General features: G+C 36.2%; 1 protein-coding gene and 1 long non-coding RNA gene across 2 annotated transcripts in view; one reads left to right on the top strand and one right to left on the bottom strand.

Moving 5' to 3' along the window:
* Positions 1-7144: 7144 nt before the first annotated feature.
* On the top strand, positions 7145-8085 carry LOC121411573. Its single transcript, XR_005969495.1, has 2 exons — positions 7145-7360; positions 7783-8085. It is a non-coding gene; the product is annotated as an uncharacterized LOC121411573 (long non-coding RNA).
* A 581-nt stretch (positions 8086-8666) lies between these two features.
* LOC121411571 (synaptophysin-like) overlaps positions 8667-16956 on the bottom strand; it is a 31162-nt gene continuing 22872 nt past the window's right edge. The window contains exons 3-6 of the mRNA XM_041604367.1: positions 15736-15848; positions 15044-15233; positions 13209-13412; positions 8667-9445 (exon numbers count right to left, since the gene is read on the bottom strand). Coding sequence (XP_041460301.1) covers positions 9308-9445; positions 13209-13412; positions 15044-15233; positions 15736-15848 — 645 coding nt within the window. The 3' untranslated portion in view covers positions 8667-9307. The remainder of the gene's footprint in view (positions 9446-13208; positions 13413-15043; positions 15234-15735; positions 15849-16956) is intronic.

Here is a 16956-nt window from a genome sequence, read left to right as displayed (position 1 = left end):
GTTGCTGAATGAATGTATAAAACGATGGTGTTCTCCCCCTCTTTATAAAGACAGCTTTCTTGCATGCTAAATTTACCCTCTTATTGTAATACATAGCCCTTCCCGTCCAGGCATGTCTACCCTACCCTTTCGCAGTATTTACTTTACCATTATGACGTCAGGGATTGGGGTGTGGCTTACATATGACGTCACTTCGTGACGTCATGCAGGGGGCGTGGCTTCATAAATGGACGATGACGTCATGACATCATAGACATCCTTATACTACTGGCAACCTTTCCGGGCACCATTTTTTCCAGTCTGTGTGTATGCATGTGTCATAAGGGCGGATCCGACTTTCGCCATTGCAATAGGGGACGGGGCCCGAAATTATCTTCACTTATATTTTCCCCGATCAGTCACTTCTTAGTTTTATTCTTATAAAACAACATAAACATGAAATAATCCCATAAGCCTTATAAAAAGTGCGAGCGTGAAGCGCGAGCGATTTTTTTTTTTTAACTTTCATGTACTTTGTCCTGAAAATGTTATATTCTGGGCAATGTTATGTGTGATCCTGAACAAAATTCGTATGTAACCAGATGGTTACTGCGAACGCCAAGCGCGAGCAGAATTTTTTATTAACTGTTCTAGCTGTATCGAAAAGGGACTTGTTAAGGACTGCTTACAGTTACCCACGAAGACGGTATATATTTCAAAAATGTGAGCGCGAAGCGCGAACAAATTTTTTTTGACATTCCGACCTAAAAAATTGTCATTCTAAGCACTTTTTGTATTAATAAATGGGATAGGTATGTAACTAAACAATTGATGCGAGCGTGAAGCGCGAGAGGAAAAAAAATGAAATTTTAGACCTAAAAGCGGGACATTCTATTCATATTTTGTAAATTATAAATAGGATATATTTGGGCATCATTAATAATGCGATCGTGAAGCGTGAGCAGACAATTATTGATATTCTGATGTGAAACTGGATGATTTAAGTACAATTTAAATAAAGAACATGCAGGCTATCGCTCATGTTTTAGATTTAGACCTAGAATCTGGGCATTCTGAATACATTTTGTTTAATGGAACATTATGGAATACACGTAGACAATATGAACTTGGCAAATCAAACAATGTGACAACGCAGCGTGAGCTTAAAATGCTGATGTGTAGACCATAAAACGGACATTCTACTGAGCACTTAAATTTGTAAATGAAAACAAAAATAATGAAAGCTCGATGTCCGAGCTAAAATATATTTTTTTATTGACTTCAAAACTTGCTCCATATCAGCATATTGAGCAAGATATGAATTTCATCGAACAGGCAATTCTGGCGCGAAGCGCAAGCAAACATTTTGTGTGGTAACATGAAAGATCTTGGGGGTTTTTTGCAAGTCTTCCCCTCACATTATTTCATTCACTCGTCTTCCTCTAATTTTCCTCTTCTTTTTTTCTGTCCTTTTTTCTTTTCTTCTTTCTCCCTTTTCTTCTTTTTTGTTGCTCTGCCAATTTTTTTTCAGGGGGGCACCGGGGGGGGGGGCACACACTGGTACAGGCCAAGGGCGTAGGCTGGTTAGCATGGGGACATTTGGCAAACTTTCATAAGAATGTGTGCATTAAATCATGGACCAACTACTCTTGAGTAGTTCCATGGCTCAACTAAGGGCCAAATTGATGAGCGCTGCCTATTGTGTGTGCGGCAAGCGCAAGCGTATATAGGAAGCGTGCATAGATATGACTGTACTACATAGAGTTGTATAAACCAAGTAACTCTATGGTCTACTATCAGTTATCTTCCGAAGATGTTATGTGAGTAGAAGCAAATATAATTTTTCTCTGATGACACTGATATATTTGCTATACCAGACTGTTTTCCTTTTGGGGTTTACAATAAGAAAAGGTCATCGATATTAATAGGTCCTAAAGGTATGGTAGTGAAACTAGGAGAAAAAAAGCTGGCTGTGCATAGACAGTTATTCCCTATATATTAGGTTGGGATACCATGTCAATTTGGCAAGGGAAAGACTTCCACTTTGAACTTGCTTAATCCTCCTCCAGACTCATTTCACTCTCTTCAATCTCTGTATTTAGAATGGCACAAAATTTACAAACGATTCACGTGGCAAACGCTGCTAGCCCTAGAATATGCATATGGTGGCCCCGATACTAATAATTCCATGATAGGAGTATCCACTCTGCTATGATCGTACAGGAATGTACAGCTAAGTTGCATGGGAATCTTTCGGATAAGATTTTCTCCGGAAAAAGATCCTAAAGGAGAGCACATTTGACATGCTCTTTTGCTGACTTTTCAGTTTTGGCATGCTCTTAATCTTTACATTTATTATTAGTTAAGAAAGATATAAAGTATAAATACTACAGCTTTAATTTATCCTGATGTCCGAGCTAAATATATAAAAATATCGCGAGCTGAAAATTTCGATCTAAAAAAAAAAAAATAATGGACGTTTTCAATAAAGAGCAAGATAGATATCCATCAAAAGATTATTGCAAATCGAAGCGGGGGTTCTTTTGAGGTTTAGAACTGAAAACGGGACATTCTAATAAGAATAAATAAATAAGAATAACCCTCAATAGGCAATATAAGAATAACCATCAAAACGGGAATATATGGGGGGATAAAAAAAACATCTTTACTATTTTTGTTTCTCTCATAAAGTTTTTCGGCCATGCATGTTTAAAAACAAATTCGTATATACGCATGTAGGACATTGCATTTGTGTGTATTTTTTGAATTATATGTGGAATGTTTATCAAGCTAAGAACACAATGACTTGCAGATGGAAAGCGAACGATCCCACAAATATATTTTCATCTTCAAATACATCAACAATCATGAATGCAGTTTATAAGAACTCCCATATATCTAGTGTTTGAAACATACAGTAAGCTGCTTGGACGTTAGAGTCAACATTTATTTATTTGGAAGTATATTTTGTTCATGGTTGGATGAAAATAGATACGCATCACGGATAGATCTCCGAAAAAGCTTTCGAAGATCCAACGAGTGACAACTTTAACTCAGCTGAATACTTATTCAAATACATCCAATCTCACTTCCTTTTCATTTTACTGAGCATGGTGTATTCACACATTCGACCGTCCTTTGAATATTTAAGTTAATTTGTCATTTTCATATAAAAAGAAATAAAGCCCTTAATAGAAGCGACGTCGACGAAAGCTATGGCGACAAACACTCGTACGATACACCTGATTACCATTCCAAACGAATAATTTTCTCTTTTACCTTTATGCACGAAATGAATTAAAATAATAGGCCAATAGAGGGAGGGGTTATTTGTACAAGTGTCTGAATATGATTTTAAAAATAAGCTATTTTGGCTTTACGCCAAGATAGAATAAATTCGAAATTTTGAACAAACAAATTAAAGAGGAGATTCTAAGCTTTACAATGATAGGTCGTTTGTCTATTGTATTTTTGATTAAGTTATGATAAATCATCGATAATTCTCGGTTTCGTTTTTTGTGGGACGCACTGTATAGGGAGAAACATTTTGGTTTCTATCGAAGAGGTTTCAAATGAGATGGAGTAACAGCAAATAAAATCTCTTTGAACAAGGTTAAAAGCCGCCAGCAGAAAGTATGTCAGGCATGCACTTTGCTCAACATCTCGTGCAATTTGTAGACAAATGATTCCCGAATGACTCCACAGCTAAAGGTCATGAAGGGAAATATGCTATTGTGATGATAATTACTTTTTCGCCGCATCTGGTCTGGTTATATGTGTAGTACATAATTCGGAGGCATGCGAAAACAAACTATGCAACATGTCCTGAAATATGACTCAAATTTCCTCAATCCCCCCCCCCAACCAGCCGTCTTCACTCTGAAATGTTTTCTAGCATCTAAATAGGTCAATATATGAAAAATAAACAAGATCGATTTCGAACGATTTTTCGGGTCTCTCGCCCCACCCACAACCTGGCCAAATTAAGCAAAATTGAGCAAAATAACTATTTTCCCAAATTGCCCCCAAAACCAGCCTACTTTGCTCCGAGGGCTCTTCTAGCATCCAAATAGTTCAATATATAAAAAATAAAGAGGATCCATTTCGAAAAGATTTTGGTGTCTTTCGCCCCACCTGCGACCTGGTCAAAATTGAGCAAAATAAGGATTTTCCAAAATTGCCCAGACCCCCCACCCAAAACCAGCCGTCTTCATTCCAAGGGGTCTTCTAGCACCCACATGGGTCAATGCCCCCCCCAAAAAAAAAAATTGATGGGCTAGATTTTAAGTTTAAAATATTCATACAACATCAAACCCCTTTCACAGAGCTTGCAAAGTCTCAATCAACTTCAGTTTGAAAGGCAGAAATGAAACAGCATTATATAGAAAATACAAGAATTTTGGTTTATTTTTTTTATTAGGATACAAAACAGAACATAATGGAAGAATCAATTATAAACGAAACCCTTCCATCAATACATACCTTAGAAGATGTATAATAAACTGCACACTCATATTCAAGAATTTCATCATCAAAGCACTCATGCTGGTTTATTTGTAAGGATAGGAAAATCGAGTACAATCCTGACAATTCTGATACTGTGTATATTCAAGGAATACAAGTATACCACTGAATGGCCATTAAAATGCCACATGATAATACATGTAATTATTTGAATATTAATTCTCATTCAGTAAACTTTGGTATCTGTCAAATATTACATGTAAAATCTTCATGGCACCTCTTTCGAGTAAGAACAGAATTCAACACAAATACTTAAATAATAAAGGACTTATTGAATGATTATATAGTTTTATATAGCATTCAGGGTAGTATGATTATTTTTTATACTCAGATATACAATTTATTAAATGTTTGGGATCATAAGAAGTATTTGTACATGTCTAACAACTAAAAGCTTGTATACTCTCTCCCTTCATATTCATACCAAATGGTTATTAAAGGGGTAGTGAACTGTGTGTGGTCTTTCATTGACTGTGTGTTATAAACACATAGTCTTAAAATATGTTTTCAGGTATCTACTAATACTACAGAGAATAAATTGACCTATAATTGCATTTGTATAGAGAATCTAAAATGTTTTGAGAGAAAAAGTAACTGTTTTGCTACTAGGTAAGATAATTATTGCGGTATAAATGTATTAAGTAATTAATAAGCATGTTATCATTTAAGTGGGTCTATATTACAAGACTACACTAGCATTATAAGTCAGGAAACTGGCCAGGTAGGAGTAGTTGAGGACTCTAGATGGCGCTATTGTTTCATATCTGCTTAATATCAACAAAATATAGGCACAATAGATTTTTGAGGTTTTTCTAGTAGCTAGAATCTATTGTGCCTATATACATTTCAAATAACAATTTTTTTCATAAACTGGCACTGGAATACTCATGCAATTGTTTGAACTTCAAGAGAATGGAGGAGGTAATAACATCAGTACCCTGTTACATAAAACATACAATTAATGGTAAAATTGATATCAATTGTAAGTCTAATAAATTTGGGAAACCATTTGCTGTTCTACAGGAGTTACGATTGAAAAGATCGAGTGTATCTCTTAATGGCACAGAAATGATACAATGATTTTCATGATGAAGGTAATTACGGCAGTCAAAGGTGCAGATAGTCACAATGCATTCGTCTCCATTTGAAAATGTACTAACGAAATCATAGAAAGCAGAAATTGCAAAATTCTATCCCAGATGTCACCCAGTAATTACACAAGAAAGTTCTTGCTATTTCATTTAACCAAACATTACTTCATTTTATCTATGTTTTGCAATGGAAATTGCACTTTTTTCACATGAAACTAATAAACAAAAATAGCAAGATGATAGACAGGAAGTTTGAACAACAAGAAAGAATAATCAAGGGCAAAAATTCAAACACAATATTGTCAGTGAAAAGTTGCCAGCCATTAACAGTAGAATATCCAGGAAAATCTTATATGACATACGTAGATCCAAAGTCACCACAGTAACTGAAAAGCATGATGAAATGGTTTTCACGATTACAAAGAAAGCATTTCAGAAATATATGTCGTCTTGATAGCATCATTATCCTTATCTCGTTTCCAGTACAAAAAAAATCATTAAATACTTGCAGAAAGAGCTTCTTAGTAAAGATAATAATATATAATCGTAGGGATAATATTGTTGCAACATACCTGCATTGTAATTCATGTAATTTACTTTTCAATTACTTGCCAAAAGTTGAACAAAAATCTTTTCTTAGAAATGTATAAAAATTCTCATTTCAATTGTAGGTAAAGTACTTGCAAAAGAAAAAAAAAATAGAATGTCAATCCCAAATATAAATTTGAGGTTTGGCATATGAAGCCCCTTTTAGACCATGCATTATCTATCTGGTTTTGTAATGATTTATCACATGACAGCATGAGTTCTCCCAATGAATACACCACTGCAACAAAGTCTGCTGTAGATATTATTTACAATAGGCCAAGCATTGGCTGTTTATCATACAATAAAAGCATGTACATCTGAAACACGACAAAACAATTTGTACACCCATCTATATTTCATTGAATCAATTTACAATATTTGGAAGTATTTCTTTCCTTCTATATCTACGCTGGATCTACATGTAACTTTAAACCTTGCATATTCATAAAAAAAATGAGCTGCTTTTGTTGTAGGCCAAAGTACTAACATAGTCACATTTGAAGTGTTTCCTTTACGCTTCCATGCTTTTGAGAAGACTTCATGATGTGGTGTATATAATATAATGTAACATTGATGTGATTTTACTAAACTTGAATACCGAAAACAAGCTCAAAACATGATTTTATGGTCAGTCCAGACAGTCAAGTAAACCTCTGACAAGCTTTTAATTTTCCCTCTCTCTCTTCTCAATTTGATGTCAGTAAACTGATGGACTCCAGTTAATTCAATATTAAGATTTGAATGAAACAAAAAAGTTTAAACAATGCAATGTTCCATGGTTTTGTATTTCAATCTTCATCTATCATTGGGCAACACTTTTCCATAGCACCCCAGTTATCAGAACCATCATTTTCCATTCAAGACATTAGTCACCTCAAAATGATCCTCACCTTAAATATAGAGAGATGCTAGATAGCTACTATGTCACTGCTGCTTCGTCTGTAGTAAAAAACTACATGGGTGTTGCATATCGACTTAAGATATTTTTGGAAAAGAAAATGAAGGCGTAGTATTGAGGTTTTAATATATTTGTGACAGTAGATTATAATGTACAAATCATAAATAAATCTTAATGATTATGTTCTGACTCTACCTTATGCAAAGCTGGACAAGCAGAGGTGACATGACGTTTGCTTCTCAAACGTTTGCTCGGGTCTTAATGGCCCGAATTCACAAAGGTGGTTTTGAAAACCCACGGTTGAATCCATGTTTTATGCAGATTCCCTGTATAAATTACGCTCAATTTTAGCGCATATTGGGCGCGTGTATAAAAAATATCCAATGCTGATGCGCGCTTTTGTCCCAGTGCGACAAATTGACGCCCGTTACCATGGTTAGATACGCTATTTTATTCATGAGTCTACTGTTTGAAGATTGGACTCATTATTCAAAACAGTGAACTCATGAATAAAATAGCATGGATAACCATTACAACAGACATAAATTTGGCGCACTGTGACAAAGGGGCATATCAGCATTGGACATCTTTTAATAAACATGGTAAAATATGCGTAATTTATGCAGGAAATCTGCATAAACCATGGACTCAACAGTGGGTTTTTAAAACCACCTTTGTGAATTCTGGCCAATATCTCAGAAGGAATAGGGTTTATTTAGTTTTGGAGGTTGCTTTTTGTGTTTGGCTTAAAGTGCAGATTTCCCATCAGAGCAATTGTCGCCGGAGCAAATGTCGTGGAACTGCAGCACTTGGAATTAAATGGCATAAATAAAATCAGAAATAAGCAGCGAGGTTTAGGCAAACTGCTTATCTAAAAAAAATGCAGTTTTTAAATAATACATTATCACTCATATCACTAGTATTCTTATAATATCACTAGTAGTTCGTTTTGGTACATCAATACTGTATACCAACTATTACATCCATACTCTGTTTCCTTTATACCTCATGTTAAAAAAAAACCCAAGGGCAATGTAACGAAATAAATGAAGTAATCAAACTGTTAGATATTTTCCATCTAATGCCTCATTCACATTTGCTCTACAGCGGCCGTACGGCGATTTGAAAAGAGCTGCTTTAAAAAATTTATACCAGCATTGTATAGGTGGTTTGAATAAAATTAAATAAATTGGCTGTTTTTAACCTGCCATAGAACAACTGTGACGGAGGTATTATTCAGCTGTCATTTCACAGTGCTGTAATCTGCGGTCTTCAGTTAGTTTCATTAGCTTAAATAGCTACTATTACTTAATACGAAATGGAACAATGATATAAAATACTATCCCTGTAATCAACTAACTTCATAAATAACCCCCTATATTCAGCACTATAAAATATTAAATATATTGTAGACAATGTTGCCCTACGGGTTAACAACCATCTGAAATTTCAGTGAATATTCAATTGTGGGGGTTAGAATCCTTACTGAAGCTTGTGACCTAAATTTAACACAATGAATCTGATTGGTTGATAGTGGGAATGCTCATCAATATGTGCATACAACAAGAACCTTGATTGGGCACTGCCATGTGATTGATTGCAACCAGTTGTAAATTTACAATGAATCTGATTGGTTGATAGTAGGTATGCTCAACAATACGCACATGCAACAATGAACCTGATTGGCCACTAACATTTTTTTTTTAAATTGATAGCAAGGCTTTATGTTATGTGGCTCTGATCATATATGAAGTCCTGTGACACAATCTTTGGTGAGTTTTGCATATCCATTCAATCATTCGCTATACATGGACTAATCTTCTACATCAATTGCCTGCTTCGCCTGATCCTACGTCATCTCAAACAAGTTTATGAAATAGCCATTTGGTCTAATTATTAATAAGCAAATTTACATTTTTACTAGTTTCCAGCAAAGCGAATTCATGAAATGCCCACTTGGTCTATTAGTAGAACTAACAGTCACAGATGACAACTATACCATTTGATAATTAGACCAAATGACAATATAGCCCACATTGGACCAAGTGATGATTGAACATTATGGCAAATAGACCAAAATGATAGTGGAAAAAATGAGTTTAACCCTCGACAGTAGCGGAGTTTAGCAAACTTTAGAATTAGACAAACTGGGATCAAACCAACTGGTACAAACCTAGGACTACAGCTGGGCATATGAATGCGCTATCTATAGAGAGATGGGCGAGGATTAAACAGTGTTGGGATTAGCAGGGGGATTTCCAGCACCTCCAGCTTTGTTCTCCATGCGTTGCTTGAACCATGTTGTCTCTTTGGCGATGAACCACAAGTTGCCTCCCCAGACAACCGTGTTGAGGAAACCAAATACCTACAGTGTACAAAAAAGATCAAGAGATGATGAGAAAGAGGTACATCTACATAAATGTGCAAAATAACTTGGACAAAAAAACAAATGCCTAAAGCTTTGTTATACTTATACACGAAAAAAAATAGAAATTCATTTATCTAGAGAATCTACAAGATCCTGTGAGAGAAAATAAGTAATTTAGCAATACCACCGAAAATTCATGGTTTCCAGACTACAACTTCAACCCTGGAACAATGACCCAGGTTTGTGGAAAATTACCAAGGCCTAGGTCTCATCAAATCGTGCTCCTTGAAATACAGTATATTCTCCACGAGAAACATTACATAAATTACCAATTATCATACATTCTTTAGCAACCACCTATAATAAGACAGAAGTACCACCTTTCTGCCATGTGAGTAGAAAAAAACTTGACACCTCACAAATCCCCAATTTAAGAAAAAATGTCAAAATATGGTATCAAAGTATTTGGGAGAACATACTCTTTCAGGGGCCTGTTGCATATAACTTTTGCCATAAAAAAACTCTGGCAAATGAACAAATAACTCTGGCAAACAAAATCATGCCATTAAAAACTACACATTAAAAAATTCTGGCAAAAAAATTGCCAGAGTTTTTTTATGGCAAAAGCTTTATGCAACTGGCCCCAGGCCTATATGATTAATATGTGTTCATGGTATATTTTTTCATTAATTTAAAGATTGGTGAGGTGTCATTTTTTTTTTACTCACACAGTATGACAGACAAAAGGTTAGCGATTAATCGTACACTTGATTTTCACGATTGATTGTAGTCAATGCAGTCAATCGCAGAAAAGTATTTTTACGATCATTGCTGAGCTTTGTGTTATGGGCCCTGGTGGGTGTTTCATAAAGCTGTTCGTAAGTTAAGAATGACTGGTGATCCTTTCTTGTGGTGAATGATATACATCAAAATGTTCATCGACGATGGTTAAGCGCATAAGAAAGGATCGCCAGTTGTTCTTAAAGTCGCTCTTAACTTACGATCAGCTTTATTTTTTCCTCCTCCATCTATTACTTCCTCTTTCCTTTATTTTGCTACATTTCCCACTCTTTTCTCATCCTTTCACATGCTTACCTTTGCCATGCTTTCTCCCCTTTCCTGCACCTCACCTGCTTGCCTGTCATTTCATTTATTGCATTTTGAAACACATGTTCTTTTTTGTTAGTGTAATTGGTTGAATAATGGTCACTGCATGAAATACACATTTATTTTCTCTGTTATGTTTTTTTATTGTAAACTCACATTGTTAGTCTTTGGACTTTTTGGTATTTTTTAATACAAGGCAAAAGCGATTTTGTGTCTCGCCCACTTATGAAAACAACTAGAAATATCATGATTTGCGAGGGCACGCAACGTAATTGTATCAAAACTTCATTGTGAAATGACTGGGATGGAATAACACCTGTCATAAGAGCCTTGCACGTAAACTTAATGTTGACCTGAAAATGACCTTTGACCTTACCATGTGACCTCCCACTGCAGCATAAAACACAGGTTGCTTAAGTACATCTACCATCCAAGTTTGGTTGAAATGTGACTTACGGTTGCAGAGTTAGGCGTCATATGAGAGTCTTGCATGTAAACTTTAACGATGACCTGAAAATGACCTTTGAATTTGAAAAGGGCCCCTAACCTAAGCCATGTAACAAAAAGGTTAGCAGTTAATCACTTAATGAAATGGCCTATCAAGATCGTCACTGCATGCATATTTTGCTCAGTAGGCTAACTAGGAACGAATTACAACTATTCTTTCAAATTAGCTATCAATCGCTAACCTTTCACCCTTTGTGCTCAATGTTATATTCCTATGTACAGTAGCTGACTTAGCATCTGATACCATGTTCCGGTCATGAGTAAACTTGGTTTCTTTTAAATACTATTCCCGATTGAAACATGTCCTATGATCACATGAACCTGTCCATAAGGACCACTCGCTCTTAAAGCTAAATGATAATAGTTGCAGTAAAATACTAATTTTGTGAAAATGTCTGTAAAACCAAGGTTAAGTATGACTATATAATTGTGGATCTAGATCTGGTACAGTTACATAAACTGAACTTTGTGAAATAATAAAATCTACGCTGAAATACGATCGCACTGAAGATCGCCAACACAGATAGGCACACATGGGACAGTGTATTGTTATTGCTGGAATAAAGACCCGACGGAAGTGACCGAAGCCGCGCTTACTTTGCTTATTTCTCAGCAAATACGGTACACAATTTCTTCCAGAATCCTTTGGCACATATTTTTTATTCATACAACCAGACACTTGGGTGTTCATTATATTAGATTCTGTAAAAAGTCATTCGAGATCGTTACCAGAACTGGAATTTATCTTTAAATACCACCTGCTCTCAGAGATCACTTTTCTCGTCTCACTGTCACATGGGAATGAATAAATAAAAACAATATTCACATCAGGTATGCCATAAACTCAAATTCTTTATTTCCAAAGGATACCATACTATATCGCTCTCCAAATAACATTATTCTTCAAACAATTTCCACGTTTCACAACAGTACATGCCACTAAGGCTCAGATGTTCATAACAGATCCTGCACTGACCTGATCTTGATTTCTCATAACCTACTCTTAATCCAATACAAACTCCTTAATATCTGATAGCATTTTACCATCAGTATTCAGTCCCACTAGTAACCACACTCTATTCTGAATCATTTCTTTGCTAAAGTAATGACGCACTCCCTCTACGATAATCGACGAAAAATATGCGCATATAATTGTTCAAAGGATCCAATCACGTTCATTGTCTGAATTCCTTACTTCACCATTTTGTTCCATCTTTGATGAATAGTTCACACTCCTCTAAGAATCAACGAATGACAACCAAGTCTTGCTGTTGCCACACCTCGCTGAACAGCACTCTACAGGCTTCAACGTCATCTACGTTAAAGTTAAGGATGGGATGGATGTGCATCCTGGCCCAGAATACATGCCATTAGTGGTACTGAATTATAACTACATGTATGCTACATAATTACTGATGAAAAGCCCTTTCAAAAACAAGTTCTTCTCCTGCTCTCAAACTTGAGAACTTTTTTATTAGAAGGCAAGACAGAACAAGAGAAAAAATGAAGACATTAATCCAATAAAATCTGCTGAGGATCCAAGCCCATGCTTGGCAAGTCCTCCTTCTCAAGCTGGCTGGCTGGGTGTGTCTGCACATATTGTGCCTCTCTACATCTTCACTACAAGGAACATGTCCAAACTTAATTTGCATATTTGCACCTGAAAATTCCCGAATGCAAAAGCCAATCCTGGGCTGAATGAATAAGGCATGCAGTCCAATTTGAATTAGCATTGAAAACTCTATAGACAAGACCCTTTCACACTAGGAAATTAAACCTCTTTCTGCAGTACTGAATAACATACATTTCAACAACCTCAGGCAGACAAGGCCTCTTTCACACTAGAAGATTAAACCTCACTTTTCAACAAAAATTTAAATTAACCATCTTTCATTTTCGTTCACCACCAATGGCAAAAAAAGCACGTTCTTACTTTCTCTATTTCACCTCTTTCTTTAATCTGTATTAGTTTAAGATACGCACAAGTAAATGCAATTGTAATTCCACTGTGGCACTTGCTATGGGTTCTTTATAAACAGGTTTCAATGTATACCAAATTATGATGTTAAGCACTGAAACACCTTGACTTCTTTGTCTACCTCGTCAAACTATTCTAAAGATATCAAATCGGATAATATATATTTACCACTGAAAAGTTGAGAGATGAATATTTTGGGCTCGTTTGTGATTCACAGGTGACACCATTCTGGCCGCATACGTCACCGTAGACAGTGGGACTATCCTTTAGGTGGTTGAAGTTAGTCCAGTACTTGACATCATTAAGCCCTGCAGCCCACGCACATGATGAGATGAAGAAAAGTAGTACGAACACACCTGTGATCACCAGATCCTGCGAATAAAGAAACAAAAAAGAATACTTCTACTAGCCTGAACACACCGGGGAGTATTTCAAATAGCGATTTTTCACTGGCTATTTTGCTCTTGAGCCAATCAGATGCAAGGATTTCAGCAACTTATAACAAATAGTCACTGAAAATCAATGACAAATCGTTTCACGAAATGCTCCCCTGAGAGCACCAGATCCTGAAAAAAGGTTACAACAAAAAGATTAATGCTACAAGAGGGAAGATTATCGACCAATTAAAAGAGCATTGGATCCGGAAGTAGATGGCATAAGAGGAAAGTGAAGATCAAAGATTACATGGAAATATATGGTGAAAAGGGAAAGTAGTAAGGTTGGTCTGAACAAGAAGAATGCTCAAGACGAAAAGAAACAGAAGCAGGGAGTGTCATCACGGTGCAAGAGTCAGTATATATACTCTCCATAAAGGGGAAAATGCCGACTAAAACAAAGGATATATGAGATTGACCTTTGTTTCCTGTCGGGCAAAAAATTGCGTCTGCCGAAATCAGCTACATTGGATTTGCTTTAACATGACGGTGAATTAAGATTTTCAGAGAGCGCTTTTGCAATTTCCATGGCTCGTTTGAGCATTTTAGAGGCAAAATCAAAGAGCACCAGTGCAATTTATCCCCTGGTTGCCATTCATTTGAACCCTTCTGCTATATGGCATGCAATACCATATCTGCCTCACAGCCCACCATAAATTTTTAATAAAATTTGAAACAGCAGATCCCAAGCCTTATTAAAAAAATATATAATTTTGATTAATAAATAACATGCAAAATAATTGCTTGACTCAATGCTGAAGAATTTCAGAGAAAGCTAGAAAGGATGAAAAGAGAATGATGCTTGAAGTTAGGGGGTTCACTCAAGCATGCAGCGTAAACAACACGAAACTTTCAGCAGCTATGAAATACTGTACATGATCTCAAAGAATCTCTTGTAGCTTGCTTTTGGTTTGACTATGACATAAACTCCTGACAGCATGAAGAAGAATTTTTCCCTTTCAGATAAGATAACTTTCTACATTTTCATTCTTCAACACCAAATTACTATAATGTAAACTTTTGAAATAGAACACTTGTCTTTTGTTTAACACATAGGTGTACACAGCTTTAATGTGCCCTTAGGAAAAGTGAAATAAGAATTCAAGTGGCATTACATAATGTCTGCTGTTCATAAATCTTGTTCTACTCTGGGTGACTTTATATCTGGATGTAACCCAAGGAAAATTTAGACGTCTATGTCGCGTTCATTTTGGTATCGGTTGGCCATTTTGTTTTCAATTTTGACAGAAAGAGAACGAACGAGACAGAACTTTTCCTTTTTTTGAGGGTCCAGTTTGTGCCTCGATGTCAGGAATTTTGTGTCACGATAGACCTTCATCCATATAATTGAGGTTAAGTGCACAAGTAATTTTTTCCCCTTTTATTTGGAGGGCTATCGCGACAACATTCTACCCCACATTGGAGTGTATGTTTGGAGAGTATATACACGGACGAGTCCTGGGATCCGGTGTGGGCCGGAACTCCCTGGGTTAATCTGCATGGTGTCAAAATCCCTATTAAAGCACACACATTAATCTGCTTTGAAAAATGAAAATTGATACTACTCACACACATATAGTGGATCTCCTTGTCTGGGTACCTAGCCTCATAGATAACATACCACAGAACTGAACCTATTGTATAGAGCATTGCCAGCACCCCAACGGCTACAAAGAACTGCGCTGATCCGGAAGGGTTTGAGGACACTGTAGGTGCTGTCGTTGCATTGCACAGTGCAGGCAATGCGCTGCTCTCAATACTAAGAATGACAAAAAGAATGAATATCAACAAGGTACATGGTAAATAGCTTTGTACAAAATATTTAAGTTGACCATTGTATCAGTGAATCCACTTTTCCTTGGTATTTTATGGAACCTAAATTCAATTTGCTTCAAGTACCACTACAAGTAATACTCTTATAAAATTGTATCCATTTGGTCTTTTACTCGGAATGTTCAACACTTACTGTACATGGCTATCAAGTTGGCTCACATATAATTACTGTTTGGTCCAGATACACCAATTTGTCTAATATCTTACATAGTCTCACAGTCTTTCAATCTACATGTAAAGCCCTGTTGGTCTAACTTCTAATTGTCTAAATGACTTGTTCTGCATGACCTCTGAAATTTCCTTCATCATTAAGAGGTGTCAGAAAAACTTTAGGCGAAGCACAGTTTAGGCAGTCTAAAATAATTAATGAATAAATATCACTATTCTTTGCAAATGACCAACTTAACAACATTAAGTAGTACATGTACCTGAATGGGTATTCAACCTTCACTGTGTAAGTGTGTCCTAGAGAACATGATGTTGAGAAGGAATATGATGTGGCATACCCAGCAGTCGTGGCAAACATACAAACAGCAAGGATCTAGAACACAAAATAAAAATATAAGAATATTCAAAACTCACATATTGTCACACTGTATTTTCATGAATGTACATGTGCAGTACTGCACACGCTCCCAATACAAGGCTTTTTCAAGAGATGTGTATTGGTGTAGACCTACATGTAAAGGCCATCGCACACCTCACAATCCGACTGGTTTGCGAATGGCTTGCGACTGAGTGAGGGGAGATGAATCGCAAGGTAGTCCTCGACACCGCACACCTTGTGATCCGATCTGCTCAAAAGGTGTGCATGCGCTTTTTGCTTTTTGGCATAGCAACTGAGAAATTAGTGCGCTTACTACTAGGTATGCGCGTTGTTTATCATATACACATCATGCAACTCTGCTGTCTGATTGGCTGGAATTTGGATTGAGCTTGCGATCCAGTCATAAGGATTCGACGTCACGTCACATCTCCCCTCACTCAGTCGCAAGCCAGTCGGGGACCAGTCGGGTCGTAAGGTGTGAGATGGCCTTAAGACATCTTTATTCAGGCAACATGATGTCATTGCACATAATTATGGCTCGCACTTGAAGCAAAACTGCTCTAGTGTAGAAAAGAAAACGTCATGTAAAGAATTAAAACATCACAAACATTCATCAAGTAGCAACATATTTGAAACAAATGAATTTGAGTCAGAGTGCATTTGACAAATTGTTGGCATAATATACATGTACCAGGCATAGTATACACTTCATAAGAAAAAATGTGGGAGTGCTTGTCAATTTTGATTGAATTAACAGCTTCAAATGAGATTGAATTCGACTAATTTCACTAAGGATGATTCTTTTTTTTTTTCATTATTAAAAAATGAAAGGGGTGTTGTCATTTAACCGTGGTTAGTTTTCAAGTAAGATTGACTTTCATTTGAACTACAGTTTACTCAGAAAATATAACGTTTATATAATAAGAACAGCTCGAGGGGTCTATCATTTCATTAAACTCCTTTATACAGAGAGAGATAAAAAAAACCTACAGTAGTGTACTACACCTGTAGCCTATAGGTACAATATGCAGACGAATGACAGGAGGTCAAAGTAAGCTCAGTGTTATGACAGAGATTTATCTCTACTTCAAACTCACAAAAA

This window comes from Lytechinus variegatus, chromosome 3, assembly GCF_018143015.1.
Source record: "Lytechinus variegatus isolate NC3 chromosome 3, Lvar_3.0, whole genome shotgun sequence".
Lineage (NCBI taxonomy): Eukaryota > Metazoa > Echinodermata > Echinoidea > Temnopleuroida > Toxopneustidae > Lytechinus > Lytechinus variegatus.
This window is presented reverse-complemented; position numbering and strand designations above follow the sequence as displayed.